We start from the raw sequence: 23,053 nt of genomic DNA, 5'->3' as shown, positions 1-23,053 counted from the left end.
CTTTCAGGGACACGACCTTTAATAATGAAGAACACGACCAACAGGAAGAATGTCATTTGAGTCGATGTTAACATGGGTTTATTAAATAACGACCTTAAGATGTCGACGTTAGTTTGACAGCATGTCATGAGATATCGCGCTTGAGAGCGAAACAGTGTTGTATTTATTTTACGACCCTATATTATATTCAATAAGTTGTTACGCGCCGCTATCCTAGCCGATTGACATCGGGCTAAAATGTCTAAAATTGTATTCTGTTATTATTTTTGGTAATATAATGATTATTACTGTAAAAAGAGCGTTAAATAAAGTATTCTGTATAGATATACCATTAGCACGTACAATCTTAAGACTCAAAATTATCCCAATTGGACCTTTGCGTACACTACGCGAAACTACAAATAGCTGTCTTTTGAAAAAATAACATGTTGTGTCGGTGTACGTAGGAACTATAATTTTCTTTTGATTTGTTAAGCCATTTTTTTAAATGGAGTTTTTTATTACCGAATTTTTTCGTCTCTTCTTATCCGCTACATACTTGACATTGGCAAAATCACCGATAAATAAACGGTGGCAGCAATAATATCTATTTGAAGCTATTATAAGGTGGAAACAAATGTGTATTTAAAGTTAACTTTGGAGTTTGGACAGTATTTACTTATTAATTGGATGGTTCGTTCACACCATCGTTAATTGAGGTTACATTTCTTGGGTTAGAGCGACAGAACTAAGTCAATAAGTTAATTTGTTAATCTCATTTGGGTAGACATTTGAAATTATGTGGTAGTTGTTGAGTTCTTGAAATATTTAATCAAATGTTTTTTGTATTTGTAGCTGCTTTTTAAATGTAAATGCTTAGCTATTAATGTACGAGTGGGAGAGATTATATAGTCTTGTATTATATTCTGTCCCACTACTGGGCACAGGCATTCTCTACTACTGGAGAATTTAGGCCTTAATTCGTTTCGATGGCTTAGTGCGGATTGGCAGACTTCACACACATTTAGAATTATTATGGAAAACTTTTAGGTATATAGATTTCTTTACTATGTTTTCCTTCACCGTTGGTTACAAACCTATCGTTCTTGGCCTTTAAAAGAGAAAAAATTAAATATAATTCATGCACTCGCGGTGATAGCCTAGTTAGAAGTGGAACAGGCAGCCAAGACGAATGTCTGCATGTTCAAACCCAAGGACACTAATCTTTCTAAAGTTATGTGTGTATTCTTTGAGATTATCAGTTGCCCGAACGGTGAATGATAACATCATGCGGAAACCTGTATACCTGAGAAACAAAAATTTTGAGGGTGTGTGAAGTCTACCAATGCGCACTAGACCAGCGTGGTGGACTAAGTCCTTATCCCTATCGATAATAGAGAAGGCCCATGCCCATCAGTAGGACAGTATGTAATACAGGGCTGAAATCATAACTCATTTGAATTAAAACAAAAAATATAAAATACAATTTATAAATTTGCTATTAATCCCTTAGCATTAGAATAGGTCCCTGCTACAAATAATAACACGCCTACAATAAGAACGAATACATTTTTCCATAATCGCCATTTGTATCTGCCAAGTCCTGGGTTCTCCCAGACCACCAGAAGTTCGATGATCGCTGGGAATATGAAGCCCATGTTGGATAGACAGAAAGCTCCGAGCTGGAATAAAAATAAATTCACTCAATGGGATTGTAACATTTCCAGGAAATTCTGATGTTATAATGATGGTTTTAGTGGTAATAAATAAACTATAAAATTCATCATCAGTCCTTAACGAGGTGTTCAGTTGGTAAGAAGTTACATGTACGAAAAGCAGAAGCTAAACTAGAATTTTATGATGTGTTTCTAACGTTTATTTAATTAATATTTTTTGGACGTTGAGCGACAGACCAATAATTGGAGTATATGATGACAGGTTCATTAAAAGTGGTGTAGTATGAATTGATCACGATTCAAATCTCCAAAAGATGAATAATAATATCGAGAATTATTAAATCTTACGGAAAACTCACCAAACCCATCAAGTTACCAATATTCGGGAAGGCAATCGCTATAGCCGTGATGACAACAATAAATATAGCTCTGTACACCCTCTCCCACAGCCAGTAGCGTTTGGGATCATGCTTCCTAGACACGTAGTGCCACACCAGGTTGAACGGAGCCCAGAAGTTTAGGGCGAACGTCACGAATATCATCACTGCCATTAGGCACTTGAGGATTGTTGGGAATCTGAAAGAAATATCAGATAATTCAAAATCTCATCACTATTAATGTGTCGTTATCGTTGCGTGATCAGCCTGTGTATATTCGGTTCCAACACGCCGGCATAATTGTGTCGACTATCGAGGGGTAATCATCTCTCGTCACTCGACACTCTTTTAGACCCTACTTCGCTTATCATCAGAAGCAGTGGGGGCACTTTGCTGAGCGCGTATAGAAACAAATATTAGTACTTACACATCTGGAGGGAAGTTCAACGTGACTGGTGATCGAGAATTTTCTCCAAAACCCCAGTATCCGAAGAATCCCACAAGAATCAGAAATGATACAACCACGGACATGCCTGCAAACAATATAATGATAAGGAAAATGTACTTAGTTTTCGTATAACGTTTGTACGATATGTGACGTGAAAATGTTTGAGATTTTGAAGTCGTAAAATTCAATAATGCGTAAAGATTGGATTTTGCTGGTGGTAGGATATATTTTATGTCCGCCTGGATAGCGACCACCGTACACAAGGTGTTAAAACCCGCCATAGTAGTCCTCGTAAGTGTGTCGCGTTCCGGGATCAGCCTGTGTATATCAGGTTCCAACAAGCTGGCATAATTTTGTCGTCTGTCGAAGGGTAATCTATATATATAAAAAAGAAACCCTATTTCCCTTGGTCACGTCATCACGCGTGAACGGCTGGACCGATTTCACTATTTTTTTGTTGTTGTATTTGTTATTGTCAGGAGAAGGTTCTTATGAAAGAAAAAATTCAAAAAATTGCGCGGAAAATTAGAAAATTTAAGAAACTTTAACGAAAATATTTATTTTATATAACTGTCAATTGATTGAAATAACTGTGCGATTGACAGAATGCCGCTGCAAATTCATAGTTAAGACGGGACAACGCCTGTCGGGTCAACTAGTAAGAAATTATTATTACCTACCCCCACATAACACCAAAGGGAATTTCTTAGGATCCTTCATATTATTCTCAATTGGTAGCGATACTCCAATCCCTTCCATACTGAACACCACAATACCGCAAAACTCGAAGAACCCTATCACTCCTTTCCATGATGGCACTTCGGAGATGTTTGGAGCTTCGCGAAGACTGTAGTATACTGTTGCTATGACGCAGGCCACTGAAATTAGAGTAGATATCTATCTAGATACGTTAAGATAGATTACGTTACAGCAATAAAAGTATACAATAAACTACCTAAAACAATAACTGAAGAACCCAAAAATAATTTATTTGTATATAAACTAAAATCATTACTGTATGAAAAATGCTATTACTCCATAACTGATTTATTCGTATGAACTATAATTCTAACTTTGACTTCATACTTAAAAAAGAATTATGAATCAGCTAATGTTTAAAACAAAAATACAATTACATTAAATCTAAATGCATGTCATAATAATATATTTGTTACACTATTTACTTACTTACTACAAAACATTGCTTTTTTATTAAATAATTTTTAGATTAGTAGTTTAAGAAGAAACAAATTAATAATTCCTTCGAACAACACTTTTTATTGAAGGAAAAGTTTCTCCTTCTGGTCTATCTTGCCGTGCCCTGCAGGGCCCACGATTATGTACTTTCCTTATTTGTAAATATTTTAACAATTGTGGAGAGCAATAAATTGAATTGAATAGATACTAGGTGATATGTATCCGCCCAAATAGCGACCATTGTCCAGGTGTAAAATAGACACAGAGCTCCACGTAAGGTAGCGTTGTGAGATCAGCATGTGTAGCTATACTGGTGGTAGGTCTCTCATATGTGAACGTCCGCCTGGGTAGGTACCACCGCAATATCTATTTCGGCCGTCAAGCAGCAGTGTGTAGTCACTGTTGTAATCCGGTTTGAAGAACATTGTAGCAAGTGTAACTATTGAACATAATAAGACTTAACATCTCATGTCTTAGGATGGCGAGCACAATGGAATACCAAACAATACTTTGTAATTCAAGGTGTTGGGTGGTGTTTCTACTTATGTATCGCTTACCCTCAGGCGAACGTCAAGTTCATCTCATCATTCAAAGCAATAAAAAAATAATTAAAAGGCAGGTATAATTCATCAGGGGAAATCATCTTCAGTCAGTCGAAGCTCTATCTACACTTCATTTATCATCAGGTGAACTGATGTCACTTTTCAGAGTCCGTAACAAAAATAATCACGCTCGAGTGTCTCACTAGATTGATGTCGGTATTGTAATAGGACTGCCGAATTGAAATTTCGGGTTAAATTCCCGAGTCGGATGAAGTAATGTTAGATTTTTCGGCTCAATATCAATCTGGAGTTTGGAATTTATAATTCAAAATATGCCCAACACGGGATTCTGCCACGGGATCTCAGGACTATGGCTGTATTGCGAATGTTATATAACTACATCGCCGAGGCAATCTAATATGTTCTATGTTATGTAAGTAGGCTTAATAAGCGATAAATATTAATCTATACAGGGTAATGTAAGTCTACGGTCATTAAGTTTACGACACAATGTCTTACTTCCTTCCGAACTATTATTCTTAATATTCTAACAAATTAGCCCAATTACCTAATAATAAACGCAATGAGTAACTCATTGTAAGTATTGGACTCTGTTAAATATGTCACATGTAATGTCAAATTTATAAATAGTTTAGCGATTTTAAACCCTCTCACCAAAATTTTAAAGTGGGATCTAAATTGACCCGCATTTCTGTGATACCAAGTACTGATCTCCACGAATACTACTGTCTTTAATATACAATGGATTAATTGATATCATTCACTTTCAAGCATAAAAGAATTTAATACATTCCTAATTCAAAACCCTTAGAAAGTTGCAAAAATATGATACGAGAGTCTATTGTTTCATTGTGATTGGTCGAGAAACTAACACGTGACTCGTCATCACGCGATCATCACAATTAAAGTTGGACCTTTGTGTCTTGTTTGTTATACTATAATTTGGGAGGATTGGATGGTGCTTCTGTTTTTGAGAGGGCGTTTCACTTAACATCAGGCAAGCGGTATGCTTGTTTCATCATCAGTTGCAGTAGACAAAGTAATAGCTTTAATTTGTTATGTACTAAGAAGCAAGTCTATTTCTGCCGCCAAGCAGCAGTGTTTAGTCACTGTTATGTTCCGGTTTGAAGGACATTGTAACCTGCGTAACTACTGGACATAATATGGCGAGTGTAGTGGAATACCAAACAATACTCTGCAATTCAAGGTGTTGGATGATCGTTATACTGTTTATGGGCGGTCGTATCGCTTACCATCAGGCGAATGGCAAGCTCGTCTCGTCATTCAAAGTAAATAAAAAACATACCAATAAACACATCAGCAATCAAGGTGAAAGGTGCCAAATACTTCAAAGTTGTGATCATGCATAACAGCAATATGGGCACCAAGAGGGCGAAAATATAAAGCCTGAGGTAATTCAGATCTTCCGCAGGGACTTCAGTGCTGTTCATTGCTAATTGTTTAATGGTCTTCGCTATTATGATCTGGTAGACACAACAAGCTCCGAATAGGTCTATGCATATAGTTATATCGACCGCGTATCTGGAATTTGAATGATTAATTGTTATCTTTTTTATAGAACCTTTTAACTTTTGGACAGATGACATGGTGATATATATCGTTAAAGATATACTGAATACTGATATCTCCGAATTATGATTGTAATGTGTAAATTATTTGTCAATTATCACTGGCGTTGACGGTGAAGAAAAACGACGAGAAGGATCATGTCTGAGAATTTGTCATGCCTAAGAATTTCGAAAATATAAATTACACTAATTTGCATCAGAAACAGTATTCATTTATTTGGGAAACAAAACAATAAATTATGACTAAAAATAAATGAATGTAAAATAAGGTTCTTAATTCAAGACAGTTTCCACTAATAGATAATACATATATAGAAAAGAATAACAATATTACAATTTGAAAATTGCAAAAAAACACTCAATCAAACTCCACATAATTCAAAAGAGGCAAGTATCTAAATGATCTACAATAGCAATTGCCTTCCTGTACATGTGCATTTTACGTTATTTTACGTAATTCATTTTTTTGAACCGATTAATAATAATAATAATATCAGCCCTGTATTATATACTAGCCCGCTGCTGAGCACGGTCCTCCTCTACTACTAAGAGGGATTAGGCCTTAGTCCACCACGCTGGCCTAGTGCGGATTGGCAGACTTCACACACCTTCGAAATTCCTATAGAGAACTTCTCAGATGTGCAGGTTTCCTCACGATGTTTTCCTTCACCGTTAAAGCGAACGATAAATTCACAAAGAATACACACATGATTTTTTAGAAAAGTCAGAGCCCTTGGGATTTGAACCTGCGGTCATTCGTCTCAGCAGTCCGTTCCACGCCCAACTAGGCTACTAATTAGCATTTACCTTGTTAGTGGAGTGTTACAAAAATACTTTTTAAAATAACTTACCTGAACCATTTGCTGTATTTTCTTAATTTTGGGAACGGTCCCACTTCTAACGAAGCCTCGGCGACGTCTGGATACGACATTTCAGGTATGTGTAGCCTTTTGTACAACATTTGTGCTGATTTTACTAATATCTGAAACAGAGTATTTATTTTATAATTTTCTTTAGTATTATTTGATTTTATCATATTCAAACTAAATATGCGGGGTATTTGAAACTTTTAGCAGGATCATTGTTTAAAGTAAGTGGGAATACGTTAAAACTAGGTATTTTTTGTGCTTCTTTTCATCATAATTTTCTTATATTGGATTGAGATATAGAAATGTATGTTTGATATTTAATCTACAAAATACTACTCATAATATAAAAAACCGCAATAAACTCCGTAAAATATTTTTATTTCAAAATTACAATAGAGTAGGAACTTCTCATCTAAACTGAATTTCCATTTTTATAAATACTAGGGTAAAATGGCGCATATTGGAGGAGGCCTATGTCCAGCAGTGGACAAAGACATAGGCTGATGATGATAAATACTAGGTATTATATTCTTAGAATCATAACTTTAAAGTTATTGTAAAACCTTATAACGAAACGTAGAATTTTATATTTAAAAAAAAAAAAATCACATCGAATTGATAACCTCCTCCTTTTTTTTGAAGTCGGTTAATAACTAGAGAATAAAGGAAACCCTCTGATAAAACATGCAATAGCTCGAGTTAATTTTAACCAAATCAAAGGATCAGACCGTCTAGACCTCTCTCAACTAATGATCACTTGAAATCAAATAATTTTATTTATTCAATTAAAGCCTCTATTATAATTTGTTATTGTATAAATAGAAATTTCAGGAGTTATTTTATTTTTATGCAATACGATTGATCTGTTTCAATCTATCTATACTATTATATAAAGCTGAAGAGTTTGTTTGTTTGTTTGAACGCGCTAATCTCAGGAACTACCGGTCCAAACTGAAAAATTATTTTTGCGTTGGATAGCCCTATGTTCGTGGAGTGCTATAGGCTATATATCATCACGCTATACCCAATGGGAGCGGAGCAGTAATAGCTAATCTCAGGAACTACCGGTTCAAATTGAAAAATTCTTTTTGTGTTGGATAGCCCTTTGGTCGTGGAGTGCTATAGGCTATATATCTTCACGCTATACCCAATGGGAGCGGAGCAGTAATAGCTAATCTCAGGAACTACCGGTTCAAATTGAAAAATTCTTTTTGTGTTGGATAGCCCTTTGGTCGTGGAGTGCTATAGGCTATATATCATCACGCTATACCCAATGGGAGCGGAGCAGTAATAGCTAATCTCAGGAACTACCGGTTCAAATTGAAAAATTCTTTTTGTGTTGGATAGCCATTTGGTCGTGGAGTGCTATAGGCTATATATCATCACGCTATACCCAATGGGAGCGGAGCAGTGGTAGCTAATCTCAGGAACTACCGGTTCGAACTGAAAAATTATTTTTGTGTTGAATAGCGCTTTATTTGTGGAGTGCTATAGGCTATATATCATCACGCTATGACCAATAGGAGCGGAGCAGTAATGAAACACGCTGCAAAAAAGCTCTCAAAATTAGTTTTGAGAGCTTCTGTTGCGTGCGCTGCGTAAACGGTTAAAGTAATTCAACAATAATGTATGACGGGATTGTTCCTCTTAAAAAGTTCTACAAAAATATATTATAAACCAAAGTCCCCCGCTGCATCTGTCTGCCTGAACGTGTTAAACTCAAAAACTACCCAACGTATTAAGATGACATTTGGTATGGAGACAGTTTGAGACCCTGGGAAGAACATAGGCTCCCAGGAAATTATACAGCGTGACTTTTATAACGGAAAACTTTAGCCCGAAAAACTTTATAACGCGGGCGGAGCCGCGGGCAAAAGCTAGTAATAATATATAATTGATATCGGATTGGAATTTATTATTTTTGATGTATATATTTAAAGATGGTGGCTTTATGAATTCTTAATCTTTGGCCTGCACTCTACCATCAGGTGCATTATAGTTAATTATAACTGATAGTTGCATTTGCAATACTGACTACTATACAAATAACAGTTTAATATTCTCTCAACAAAATAAGAGTCTCTTTATAAAATATCAGTCCCATTTGCACGGGCCTCCTCTACTACTGAGGGATTAAGCCTTAGTCCACCACGCGGGCATAGGACGGATTGGTAGACTTCACACACCCTTAAAATTCCTCTACAGAACTTCTCAGGTATGCAGGTTTACTCATGACGTTTTCCTTCAACGATAAAGCACGCAATAATGTACAAAGAATACACACATAATTTTAGAAAAGAGCTGTGTGCCCTTGTGATTTGAACCTGCGAACATTTGTCTCGGCAGTCCGTTCCACACACAACTAGGCTATCGCTACTACGAATTTAAACTACTTTATGAGCTATATATTATGTAAAACAAGACTTAAAATTAAACTATATTTCAGATTTTATAGCGGTTTTAATATGTTAGTTTTCCCGTTACCATGAAGGCTGCAAAGTCTTCGAAATGTCGGGCGAAAACTAAAATCATTATAGCAAAACAAGACTATAAATAAGGAACACTTGAGGCAATTAATTGCGTATTGTGTCGAGAAGAATTGCATTAATTTTATTAATAATGTGATACCATCGCGGGGAATACCCAGCAGAATAAATTTACATACAGTCCATTATATTTTTTTATTATCAATATGGATCTAAGTCCTTATTTATGACTTATGTCTATGTCAAGATCTGGTTGTGACTATAAGGGGTATCTATCTATATAAATAAACTAGCTTTTGCCCGCGGCTCCGCTCGCGTTATAAAGTTTTTCAGGCTAAAGTTTTCCGTTATAAAAGTAGTAGTTTCCCGGGAGCCTATGTTCTTCCCAGGGTCTCAAACTGTCTCCATACCAAATTTCATCTTAATACGTTGGGTAGTTTTTGAGTTTAACACGTTCAGGCGGACAGATGCAGTGGAGGACTTTGTTTTATAATATATTTTATAGAACTTTTTAAGAGGAACAATCCCGTCATACATCATTGTTGCATAACTCTAACCGCAACCGTTTACGCAGCGCACGCAACGGAAGCTCTCAAAACTAATAAATTGTCCCCGTTTTTGCAACATGTTTCATTACTGCTCCGCTCCTATTAGTCATAGCGTGATGATATATAACTTAGAGCACTCTACAAACAAAGGGCTATTCAACACAAAAAGAATTTTTCAGTTCGAATCGGTAGTTCCTGAGATTAGCCATTACTGCTCCGCTCCTATTAGGTATAGCGTGATGATATATAGCCTATAGCACTCCACGAACAAAGGACTATCCAACGCAAAAAGAATTTTTCAGTTCGGACCGGTAGTTCCTGAGATTAGGCATTACTGCTCCGCTCCTATTGGGTATAGCGTGATGATATATAGCCTATAGCACTCCACGAACAAAGGGCTATCCAACGCAAAAAGAATTTTTCAGTTTGGACCGGTAGTTCCTCAGATTAGCGCGTTCAAACAAACAAACTCTTCAGCTTTATATAATAGTATAGATATATGTATGTGTGTTCGATATGGACTCAAATAGCTGTAGCAATTTTAATAAAAAAAAAATGAACCTCATATTAGACCAGCGGCTGATCCTGTGAAAGATAGTGTTTTGACTACGAGAGCCATCTAGTTATTGATGATTAGTGCTACCCGTGCATAGACGGCTTCGTATAGTTCATAGTTGCATAGTTCGCTTGTTTTAATATAATTATATTGATTAAGGTAAAGAATTACAGCTATACAGGGGCCTTATTCTCTATCCCGCACGTTATTTTAACAGTGCGTAACAAGAACGTAATACAACGCATCATGTTTAGGACTATAGAAATTTGGCTTACAGAATGCCATTCCACGCACATTTCTCGAAGATAACATGACACGGCCGCGTTACGCGTTTACACTATCATACAGAATAAGGGCCCTGACCTAAACAGCTCTAAGATAGTTGTATGAGAGCTACTAACAAGTCCTTAATAGACATATTATAGTAACACATGAGTACTCATATGCTGTAGCTCATGGGATAATTTGCAATTAAAAACTCTAGAAATAAAGAATACAAAAAAGTATTGAATGCATTAAAAATGTTAAGGTTTAAGCACCTTTTTACCGAGGATACACTCGTATAGGTATCAAGATGATGCTGGTGAAAAAAGGGGAAGTTTGCACTTGCACGCACTATATACTATATAGTTATTTTTAGTTATTAATATCTGTATTATATATTATGCCCTGTATTATATACTGTCCCATTGCTGGGCCCGGGCCTCCTCTACTACTGAGAAGGTTTAGGCCTTAGTCCACCACGCTGGCCTAGTGCAGATTTGTAGACTTCAGACACCCTCAAAATTCCTATAGAGACATTCTCAGGTATGCAGGTTTCCTCACGATGATTTCTTTCATCGTTAAAGCAAGCGATAATTTACAAAGAATACACACGATATTAGAAAAGTCAGAGGTGTGTGCCCTTGGGTTTTGAACCTACGCACGCCCGTCTTGGCGGTCCGTTTCACGTCCAGCTACGCTATAATTAAATAACTATATAGTTATTTAGCTTGTAATTTGAAGACGCATTAGGTCTTTTTGCTGAACATTGGTGTTACCTACTATATATTTTTATATGACACATTGAATAAAATGACACTCACGTGAACACAATAAGTGATGTAGAAACCAAAGACTATTGTGACTATTAAAGAGGTCCATAGTCCGCACTTCATGTATGCCTCGTGTATGCCCAGAATGCCGCCGCCGAGGCAGCCTTTTATTAGATGCCCTGTTGACTCTAGCACACTGGAATAAAACAACGTGATAATTAAATATATCTTCAGCTATATAAATAAACATATAAAAAAAAGTCCCTTTTTCAGTCTGTATGTATGTCATTGATTTCCTCAAAATCTACTGAACGGATTTTTATGACATTTGGTATGGAGATAGTTTAAGACCATGGGAAGGTTATAGGCTACTTTCTATCAGGGGAAAATATATAGCGGGTCCTTCATCCCGGAAAACTCCTTCATGCGGACGAATCACGAGTAAAGGTTAGTTATAATTATATTTTATATATATAGTCTTAATATTTTTATTCATAAAAATATTAAGACGTTTAGCTGGCGTTACGATCATTATTAAAAGTAAGAGAATGATGCATCCTATTATGAAATAGAGAAACATACGATAAAAGAATTTCTTAAGCATTATCATTCCAGGATACATGTTAACAGATAGCAAATTGATTGATAGCGAAATACTTTAGAGGACAAGGAACCTCGTATCATACATAAATAGACTAGCTTTTTCTCGCAGCTCTCGTTCGCGTGAAGGTGTTTTCCGGGATAAAAGTCCTGCTATATTTTCCCGGGATAGAAAGAAGCCTATAATCTTCCCAGGGTCTTAAACTATCTCCATACCAAATATCATAAAAATTGGTTCAGTACATTTTGAGTAAATCGATCACATACAAACAGACTGGAATGGCGACTTTTTTTTGTAATAATATATAAATTTCGCCAGCTTACTATTACAGGGTTCTATGTTATCTTCTTTGCACAAATACAGCTGTACATAACACATAATTTTTTGTATTTTTTTTTTATAAAAAATTCCAATAATTCCGTAATATAAATAAAATAAAAACCATGTTTTTTTGTTTTTTGCCACTATTCACATGAACATTTTTAACCAAATTTTTCTAACTAACAGACTAACATAGGACCTTGTAATAATAAGCCAGCGGTTTGTTAAGGAAACGTTAATGTTATCTCTTAAGACCTGTAAATGTACAAAGATATTTTTGATACACATACTCATGCCTTTTATTCCCGAAGGTTAAGGCTGGGTTAGGTTAGGTTAGGTTTTTTTGTGTTTTTTTTTAAAAGGTTACGTAACTTTAACTGGTGCACCAACTATCCGCTGCGTGTATTCCGTCCCATGATATGATAGCGAGCGAGCCTATTGCCATATCTGGCTCAAATTACACACTCCTCGCTGATGTACTGAGTACAAAAACCCAATATCACTGCCCGACCCGGGAATCGAACCCGAGACCTTAAGTATTGCAGTACCGTAATACAACTTCGCCACCGAGGCAGTCATTTATAACGTGGAATATAGGTTCATTTTTAATATGTTCTATAAAAGACAAATTAAATTGCATAATCAAATTTTCGATTACACGCGGAATCGGTGCTATGAAGTATTTTGTAATTCAAAATTTTGGGTGGTACATATTCCAAAATAAAATGTAAATTTTAAGTTAATTCCTTTTTTTAATATTTTTTCTGTTTGAAGCCCATTTTCCGTCGTTTCTTAAACTTCGTCTGTCATTTATACATCTCTTGTCATTCATATTTCTCTTTTCTATCTGGCTCACGCACTTCACATTCCATTGCATGGATCACACTGACGTTCCATTCTTACATTGGTATCTGGGTGGCTTCTAATAAACCTATATCTTTTGTATTAAATACCTCGATATTTAAAATTCCTCTCACGAAACCAGTAGCCGTAATCTGGGTCAAGCAACTTTGTAAAGAATACACAAAACTTCCATTGATGTAAATTTGAAACTCATCTCCATTAGCTCGTGGGAACTTTGTACAGATTTAGAAAAATATACGTGCAAAATTCATTCTTGTATCTTTGAAGGGATAAAGATTGTAGAGTGTTATTTGCTATTTCTATAGTATGGATTTGCCTTCTTGCAATGCAAAGATCCTAACAGCAAAATTTGACTGATATTTTGTAGTCTGACCAGGAAATAACTTCGCCATATCGTGATAAAATATGGAATAAATTCGTTCATTGACAACATCATTATCATCATCATCAGCCATAGGAAGTCTACTGCTGAACATGGGCTTCCCCCAAAGATTTCCAGATCAATAGAATGTCGACTATCGAGAGATGATTAACGGCAGTCGACACAATTACCGGCCTGTTGGAACTGAATATACACAAGCTGATGCCGGAACGCGACACACTTACGTGGGCCACTATGGAGGGTTTTAACACCTTCTGTAAGATGGTCGCTCACCAAGCGGATATAAAATATGCCCTACTATCCAACACCTCTCCAATGCTGAATATCTCCCCCCCCCACCTCAAATTTCAAACCGTTTCCATTTACCCCCATTCTAAATATCAAAGCGATATTTATACCGCCAAGCAAAAATTTCATTCTGATAATAGATGTGTGGAACAAGAATGTATTAAAGACGTTCCGAAGGTCATTTCAGTTGAACACCGAAACCATTGACAGCCACGCAAATGAATTGAGAACATTAATAAACAGGGCTGTGGTGCGTCTCGCATGTGAGATGGGATGAGTTACATGGACATCTATATCTATAAAAATGAATCCCTATTTCCCTTTGAACGGCTGGACCGATTTCACTAATTTCTTTTTTGTTGTGTTTTTTATAGTCAGGAGAAGGTTCTTGAAAAAAAATTGCGCGAGAAATTAAAAAATTTAAGAAAAAACGAAAATATTGATTTTATATAACTGTCAATTGTTTGAAATAACTGTCAGCGATTGAGAGAATGCGCGCTGCAAATTCATAGTTAAAACGGGACAACGTATGTCGGGTCAACTAGTGACTTATAATTCACTAGATTAAAGAGATTTCGTGTTATATAAATACGCGATGTTTTACGTCCTTCATGGTTCAACAAGTTGCCTGAGATCTTAGAGGCTGCATGTTCCATTTCCGGATCAGAATCAACGTTAAAGAACCTTTGGAATAATCTCAACATTCTATTAGACCTAACATGAGCAACTTCATAGGCAAACGTGTAGTAACGCGACATGGTAGCATGCAATGTTTCCGATGACGATGGAATATGTGACGAAGTCATGAATGGGGCTGAAACGCGACATGGCAGCATGCGATATCATGCAGACGTAATATGACGAAGGGAAAGAAAAATGTGAAGGCTGACCTCACTATCATGTGGGATGTCTGGTCAGAAAAAGAGAGTGAGAGCAAAATTTTTTGTACTAACTATACAACTTTTTTGCGGAAATGATTCCATTCTGTGGTTGTTTGGATGTGATCGCTCTTTGTGATATCACCTATTGTTAATATGTTTGTGTTTTTATAAAATAATAATAATAATATCCGCCCTGTATTTTATACTGTCCCACTGTTGGGCACTCCTCTACTACTGAGAGGGATTAGGCCTTAGTCTACCACGCTGGCCTAGTGCGGATTGGAAGACTTCACACACCCTCGAAAATTCCTATAGAGAACTTCTCAGGTATGCAGATTCCCTCACGATATTTTCCTTCACCATTCAAATAAGCGATAATACACAAAGAATACACACATAATTTTAGAAAAGTCAGAAATGTGTGCCCTTGGGATTTGAACCTGCGGACATTCGTCTCGGCAGTCCGTTCCGCAACCAACTAGGCTATCGCTGCTTGTTTGTGTTTTTGTCTGTTACTTATTTGGTATTAAATGAAAAGTTATCTATATAAATATATTCTTAAGTAAGTGGGAATATTAGTGGCGAACGGGCCATATTACCCGATTCCTGCCGGCTTTAATTTACGTAGAATCTAGATCATTAGAACGATTTGCAGACCGCATTCATACATCGCACTCTTAATAAAATAATGACCTATTTCCAAATTGTTAATTTGTGGCAGTCGTCCGAAAACTAATTTTTGTTGGCTACCTTCTTTTTGAATTGCTATAAAATTGAGCTTATTAAAGATAGGTAAATAATGAAACCTATAGCATGAAAAAAAGGGAAAAAACTAAAAGGTTGCAAACAGAAGTTGGTTGTTTGACGATTCCCACAAATTGGCAACATATTAGTACCTATAGGTATGTTGTATCGGGTTTCCTTATGGAAAATTTCACCTTTCGCCACTGCAGAATATACTTACTTAGTAGGTTTCCTCGTAGATCTATAAGCGACGAAATCATAGTTTTCTTTCTCTGAGTGCAGTACATATTTCTTTTTCTCTATCTCTGGCGGAGGTTGCGGCGGGGGCTTAGTCGATAGATCTTTGAACTCCAAGGTTTGTGTGTGGCTTATCTAGAATACATATAACAATCTTTATTACTGATTGTACTGTACGTGATTTCTTATGTTTGTATCGTGTATTTTATTACTAACTAGTTATTGGTCGCGACTTCTATCGCGTGGATAAACTTTCTCGCTACATAATTTCCTAAATTGTAACGATGCATAAGCTACGACGCTAGCGCCATCTATTTAAAATAATCATATATTACTCAGAGGAACAAATTACCGAGATAACAAGCCTATATGTTGATCCAGGATGTGGTTTATCCGTTTACCAAATTTCATTCAAATCGGTTTAATGGTATCAGCGTTTACTTCCAACAAACATCGAAACATTCAAATATTTTCTACAACTTCCGCATTTATAATATAGTAAACAAGGTTTAGTTTTCATTGTTTTAACGCTACATTATTAAGGTGGTGGACCACGGAACTCCTCTCTAACAAATAAACAGATATAACTCTTTTATTTACTGCTTGAACAAACAACTTTGTTATATTAATGAGTTCTTATGTTTACGCGAATGTTACACCTTTAAATAAAATTATTTACGGATATTATCGCGGTTATTTATAATTTTTTTTTTACGTTTCAAAGAATGCAACCTTCATGGTCACGGGACTTTGTAATATTATGTAAATTATAAAACATTTTTTATTGAAGAGTTAATTAAAGTGAATTTTGAAAAGATAGCTTGTAAAAATATTGTTAGCGCACCGTTTTGGTGGAGTCATCGCCTTAAATAGCGGAAACAATTTCTAACAGGCTCTATACGGCATAATTTTAAGGAATTTTAATTGCAAGATATTATAAGTATTTCTGTAATCTATATATTATCGCTAATTCTTTTTTCTTGTGTTAATTATTATCAGGAGAAGGTACTAATGCAAGAAAAAATTAAGGAAGTCCAGCGGATTGTTAGAAAAAATATAGCGACAATATTAATTTTATATAACTGTCAGTTGTTTGACATAACTGTCAGCGATTGCCAGAATGCACTGCAAATATCGTTTATCGCAGTTGGACCGGTTGATTAATACCAATTCGAATTCAATATAGCTAAGATAGGACGTTCGTCCGGTTAAATAGTTATTATATAAAATAAACAGCTCGTTTTTTTATCATCAGACAGAAAACATTGACAATAAGTGGGAGCACTATTTACGGCTCTGCCTATCCATTTGGAGATCGGCGTGAGTATGTATATACATTTGCTACGTTATTATGAAGTAAGAATAACAAACTTCTAATCGTTATCTTATCAAATGGCTTAACGATCTCTAGACGATGGTAAGTCAAAACATTGTTAACAACATAGCATCACGCTATTCCTTTTGTAAGAGTAGGAACTTGTCTCTAAATTAAATGGATAGCAGATGAATTTTAATTTGAATGAACAATTGAGTAAATTGTGTTCGAAACTAAGTTAATGATATGTGGGTTTGATACTTTTATCGAACCTACATTTCGTCAACTTAATTACCAACACAATTCCAGCTGCCGGTCTGATACTGAGAAGAAAAATTCGAACCAAAGACCTCAGCATGACAGCCCTACCACAATACGAGTACGAAATTTAAAATAAAAGTATTTTTCGGATTTTAGTGAAGTTTTTTGGTTTTATTTTACTTTTGACGTTTCGAAAGTTTACCTCCATATTCATAGACGTTTTTTTTCTAAGGACGGAGCATAGCTGTGATAACAAGTCTGTTTCTCAGTGCTGACGGCATGGCAGGTGGCGGTTAATATTGAGAAACAACTTGAATCTAATAGGCTGTCAGATAAACAAAGCTGAAAAACAGGTTTGTTATCACAGCAATACTCCGTCCTTAGATAAATAACGTCTATGAATAAGAAGGTTAGACTCCATTGTCACGGCGGATTCAAATCGCAAGAGTCTACGACACATACCGATTTTTGTTTTTGGTGTATTGTCGATTTCTAAAGGTCCAAAATGTGTGTAACAGGAAAATGATACGAAGCAAGTTTTTCATTGCAATAAACATACCGGTTTTAAATATATTTACTTTTTATCCTCAATCGTTTTTTATATTAATGACTGCCTTGATGGTGTAGTTGTTATGCGTACTGTACGATCACGCCTACCGTATTGAGGTCCTGGGTTCGAAATTCGAATCCTGAGTCGCGAATAAATGTGACTGGGTTTTTTCATATTTAAAATTACTCAGTTGCAGCTTGGAGTCAAGAAGTTGGTGGTGTCATAACTACGCCTCGGAAAGCACGTAAAGCCGTTGGTCCTGCGCCTGATCTCTCTCCAGTCATGTCAGATTGCCGCCCCACACTCAGATTATCAGAGTGAAATAATAATACACAATAAATATCATGCCTTTATAAAGGCGTTAATTATTACAGTAATTAAAACGAAGCGCGAATATATATGACATCAAAATAGTTTGTTGACATCGGCCATATATTAATTTAATAAATACTTTTCTTTCCTACTATAATTTTAAACGCGCGCCGTAACAACAGCAGCTGATGGTATGTGGAATGTCAGATAGAGTTTCGCCTGACGGGTCACCCCTCGTCAGTCGACACAATTATGCCGGCTTGTTTGGATGATTCATAAGCTGATCCCGGAACGCTACACACTTACATGGGTCACTTGACGGGTTTTAACACCTTGTGTACGGTGGTTGCTGTCCGTGCGTACAAAACTCATCTTATCATCATGATTCTATATTAAATTATAAATAGCTATAATATATATTCGTATGCACTTTATACAAAATATATAAATGTCAAAGGTATTCGTTATTATTAACACAAACTCGCTTATATTAATCAATATTATTATTTATGTTTCGCATAATTAAAATGTTTAAACAGCATTCTTTATTTGAATCAAAGTTATCGCCTATTTGAAATTCGGATAAAAAATATCATAATTTATTTTTCCGGACGTTAATAATTATTATTTGTATCTATTATTAATTTAATTGTACACTTATAACATATAAAATAATGTAATAATTTAGCTAATTTCCTGGTGTCGGTTTCTCGTGACGTTGTGCGCTTGCGCATCGTAAACTCTCAACTTTTTTCCAAATGCCAAAAGAGGTATAACTTCAAAAATCATTTTTTCCTTTGAGCTACATATTAGCGGAATGGAAGTTGCTTATCCAAGAAATGATGCGTTCGTATATCAAATTTCATATAAATCATTAACTGTGTTTTCTTCTAACAAACATTTTCATAAATTTCGAATTATTATTAGAAAGATTAGTAAGTCAGAACAATATATAATATATTCCGGTAAGGATTTACGCATGCGCCATCCATTCGGTTTTTGCAGAAAATATTTTATGCATTATCAGTCATATAAAAAATTCGCAAAGCTATATGCCAATAAACTTAGATATGCCAATTACTGTTTATGTACTTCGTAATATTATTATTTCTGTGTTCTTTTTGTTGCAATAAATTATAATTTATTATTATTATTAAAAACAAATTTACTCGATCAGCTGTAAGTCAAAACCCGCCATCTTGCCTCTTAAGATTTAAACTAGGAACTGGTGATGGTTTTGACAGCTAGTTAAGCAATTCTTAATCACCTCTTAAACACATTATAAGTAAGACTGTAATATATTGATAGTCATACACTAATATTAGAAAGCCCTTAACACTACTTAATGCGTTAAAATCCCTTAAATTTAGTTAAATAATAGCACTTACGCAATTTGAGTTCAGTTCCATTTCCACGATCGACAACACACACGTCCGACACTGAAGCGATGCGAATTTATTCTAAATGGTAAGAATGAAGCCTCGTTTACGGGCTGTTGTGCAGTGCGGGACAAATATATCGGTCATTTAATAATTAATATTAGTTTTTTTTATTGCTTTGAATGACAAGACGAGCTTGCCGTTCGCCTTATGGTAAGTGATATGAACGTCCATAAACAGTAGAAACGCCAGTTAACATCTTGAATCACAAAGCATTGTTTGGTATTCCGCTGCGCTCGCCATCCTGAGACATGAGATGTTAAGTCTTATTATATCCAGCAGTGACACTGGCTACAATATCCTTCAAACCAGAACTCAACAGTGACTACACACTTCTGCTTGGCGGCAAAACTACACATTACGGTGGTACCTACCCAGGCGGACTCCCACATATGAGAGACCTACCATAGTAAGAAAAAAACAATGTGTATCTGCTGTAGTGCCCCACATAAGCGTGTTGCGTTCCTGGATCAGCCTGTGTCTATACGGCTTCAAACAGGCCGGCAAAAATATGCCGAACGGCGAGGAATTTCCATACCTAGTCAGACGACCCGCTATCTAGTCCTCTATCCGTATCATCATATGCAGTAGTGTCATTATAGTCTTATATTACAATTTGAACAATAGCCGGCAATAAGTAATACTTATTTAATAAAATCACGTCATATATAAAGTAATATACATTTACATTTGTTTTTTAAATATATTTGACATGAATTGTAATATGCGTATTTAAAATCATGTTTTGTCGATTCTACTTAAGAAAAACAAACATCATTGTTCAAATAAAGAAAAAAAAAAATAAGATTTTGGCCATCTTTGCAATAAAAGGAAAAATATATTGCGTATAAAAACATTGCTTCCATGAATTATTAATTTGTTGTGTGCACGAGATTTTAAGGTTAGTACCCTAATGTTACGTATAAAAATAAATAGGTATGAAGGGAAAATACCTTCATATTTATTTCTGAGGTTAATTTATCTAAACAAGTTTGCATAGCGCATAATTTTGGGAAAATATATAGACAAGTTTTTTTTTATGCACGGGCATCAACAATCAATCAAACATTGGTACACGAAGTTCAGTGTTTATTATAAAACTAGCTTTTGCCCGCGGCTCCACCCGCGTTATGAAGCTTTTCGGGCTGAAGTTTTCCGTTTTAAAAATCACGCTATATATTTTCCCGGGAGCCTATGTTCTTCCCAGGGTCTCAAACTGTCTCCATACCAAATTTTATCCTAATACGTTGGGTAGTTTTTGAGTTTAACACGTTCAGGCAGACAGATGCAGCGGGGGCCTTTGTTTTATAATATATTTTTGTGGAACTTTTTAAGAGGAACAATACCGTTATACATCATTGTTACATAACTTTAACCGTTTACGCAGTGCACGCAACAGAAGCTCTCAAAACTAATAATGTTTTCCCGTTTTTGCAACATGTTTCATTACTGTTCCGCTCCTATTGGTCATAGCGTGATGATATATAGCCTATAGCACTCCACGAACAAAGGGCTATCCAACACAAAAAGAATTTTTCAGTTTGAACCGGTAGTTCTTGAGATTAGCGCGTTCAAACAAACAAACAAACAAACTCTTCAGTTTTGTATAATAGTATAGATATACGAATATCACAGCATTCTAATGACAAAAGTGCGTTGTTGCAAAATTTAAATTCTTGGTGTGATGTGTTTTTAAATTGAATAGAATTTCTGCCCGGGATTTGAATTCCCGATAGTTCAACAGGCTTGCCAGCTATCCCGTAGTAGAACATAAATATTGGTACATTATGTGAACATACCTTTGCCTAACCCTAAGGAGAATATAGCTTCAAAGGTGTTAGTGTTTTTAATCTCGATTTTAATTCTAAAAATTCACGCAAGGAAAACAAATTTCTCAGATATCCTCTTGACGGAATTTCCATTACCTATTTTTTTTAATTAACCTATTGAAGGATGCTCACTTTTCCTGCAATTAACTGTACGTAATGTATTATTTTTCATGAGTTATTTACACTTGAGTTGTCGCATTGAAGTCTTGTTATCTCAAATGTCTCATATCTATTGTACTTACGTCTGTTACAAATTAGTACTTTAATGAGATTTAATTAATTTAACATTGTTGTTTACTGATGTATATTGAAATATCTTTCAAGAATATAGTGACATCTGTTGGCGCTGTAGACACAACTCGGGAACCATAAATTCATTATATTATTTGATATTGTAATTTAAGATTTTTTGTTTTATCTGTGATTATAAAACTTTTTTATCATTGTTACTGGCTCACGTGGCTACACATGCATTTGTAATGCGTGAAGTAATACAACAAAATTCCAAGCTGCTAATAAAAGGATTTATTGGCGATATCCCTCTTCGATTTGAATTTGAACCTGCGGACATTCGTCGCGGCATGCCGTTCCATACCCAGCTGGGCTATTGGTATACTTTATTTTATATCTGTAATATAATTTATTAGGCCTAATTAACTAACGCTCTATTCTGTGTCGCTAATTTGAACAGATTTTGCCAATTGATTTCGCGATCTAAATTAATGCTTATTTTACTTTTTTATTGACATGACAATATGACGAAGTTTTGTAATTAGTGACCTGTTTTTCATTTATCACTCGCTTTAATGGTGAAGGATAACATGTATTTTACTTACATACCCAAGAGTTTATAAGATATGTATGTTATGAAGTCTACCAACCCGCAATAGGGTAGTGCTGGACGAAGATTAATATATTCTTGGTAATAAGAAGAGGCCCATGCCCACCAGTAAGGCTCTATGATAATATAAGTCCTGTATTATATACTGTCCTACTATTGGGCATGGGCCTCCTCTACTACTGAGGGATTAGGCCTTAGTCCACCACGCTGGCCTAGTGAGGATTGGTAGACTTCACACACTTTCGAAATTCCTATAGAGAACTTCTCAGGTGTGCAGGTTTTCTCACGATGTTTTCCTTCACTATTAAAGCGAGCTATAATTTACAAAAAATACACACATCATTTTAGAAATATCAGAGATGTGTCCCCGTGGGTTTTGAACCTGCGGACATTCGTCTCGGCAGTCGGGTCCACAACCAACTAGGCTATCGCCGCTTAATTAGGCCTCGTAAGGCTGTATATAAACACATTAAACGGTTTAGTTACAGACTGGACATCATGAGCAAATTGTGCTTCAAAAGTGATTAGCAATTAGTAATAAGTCGCTGTCTTATTTGAAATGTTCGTGTGACAAGATGTCACAGCGTCCTTAGATAGTAATTTCAGAAAAATAACAAGCAATTAATATAAAAATAACATATTTACAGAAGATGTTCTAATATGTGCATTAAAAACGTGCAAATCACGATATGGGAATAATGAAAAGTATTTTCCATTGGTGTTTTGCTATTTGACAGTTGATTGAGTAACCATCGCATGAACGCAAAATTTTTGTATGACAATCTTGCCTATTTCCGCTCTGTATAATCTTAACTCTTTGGCTGTGTAGTACTAGCCATTAATGAAATTGCTATCAAATAAAATGT

The 23,053-nt window shown here is 35.6% G+C and overlaps 1 protein-coding gene across 1 annotated transcript; it reads right to left on the bottom strand.

The window, feature by feature from the left end:
- Nucleotides 1-1,453: 1,453 nt before the first annotated feature.
- Nucleotides 1,454-19,487, bottom strand: LOC115456360 (proton-coupled amino acid transporter-like protein pathetic). The gene is made up of 9 exons (XM_030185377.2): nucleotides 19,467-19,487; nucleotides 15,624-15,775; nucleotides 11,374-11,518; nucleotides 6,681-6,811; nucleotides 5,547-5,782; nucleotides 3,161-3,358; nucleotides 2,460-2,565; nucleotides 2,015-2,231; nucleotides 1,454-1,661 (listed from the first exon to the last, which is right to left on the bottom strand). The coding sequence occupies exons 1-9, from the start codon at nucleotides 19,485-19,487 to the stop codon at nucleotides 1,467-1,469; spliced, it is 1,401 nt and encodes a 466-aa protein (XP_030041237.1). The 3' UTR covers nucleotides 1,454-1,466.
- Nucleotides 19,488-23,053: the final 3,566 nt, after the last annotated feature.

The sequence above is a fragment of the Manduca sexta genome, chromosome 2, assembly GCF_014839805.1.
Source record: "Manduca sexta isolate Smith_Timp_Sample1 chromosome 2, JHU_Msex_v1.0, whole genome shotgun sequence".
NCBI classification, from domain to species: Eukaryota; Metazoa; Arthropoda; class Insecta; order Lepidoptera; family Sphingidae; genus Manduca; species Manduca sexta.
This window is presented reverse-complemented; position numbering and strand designations above follow the sequence as displayed.

Bases quoted from the DNA above. Each gene is read 5' to 3' on its own strand.
- LOC115456360 (XM_030185377.2), bottom strand. From the start codon at position 19,487: ATGGAACTGAACTCAAATTGC. The intron at 5,783-6,680 runs GTAAGTTATTTT...TTCAAATTCCAG, and splicing joins AAATACAGCAAATGGTTCAG to ATACGCGGTCGATATAACTA. The intron at 3,359-5,546 runs GTATGTTTTTTA...CTCTAATTTCAG, and splicing joins GATTGCTGATGTGTTTATTG to TGGCCTGCGTCATAGCAACA.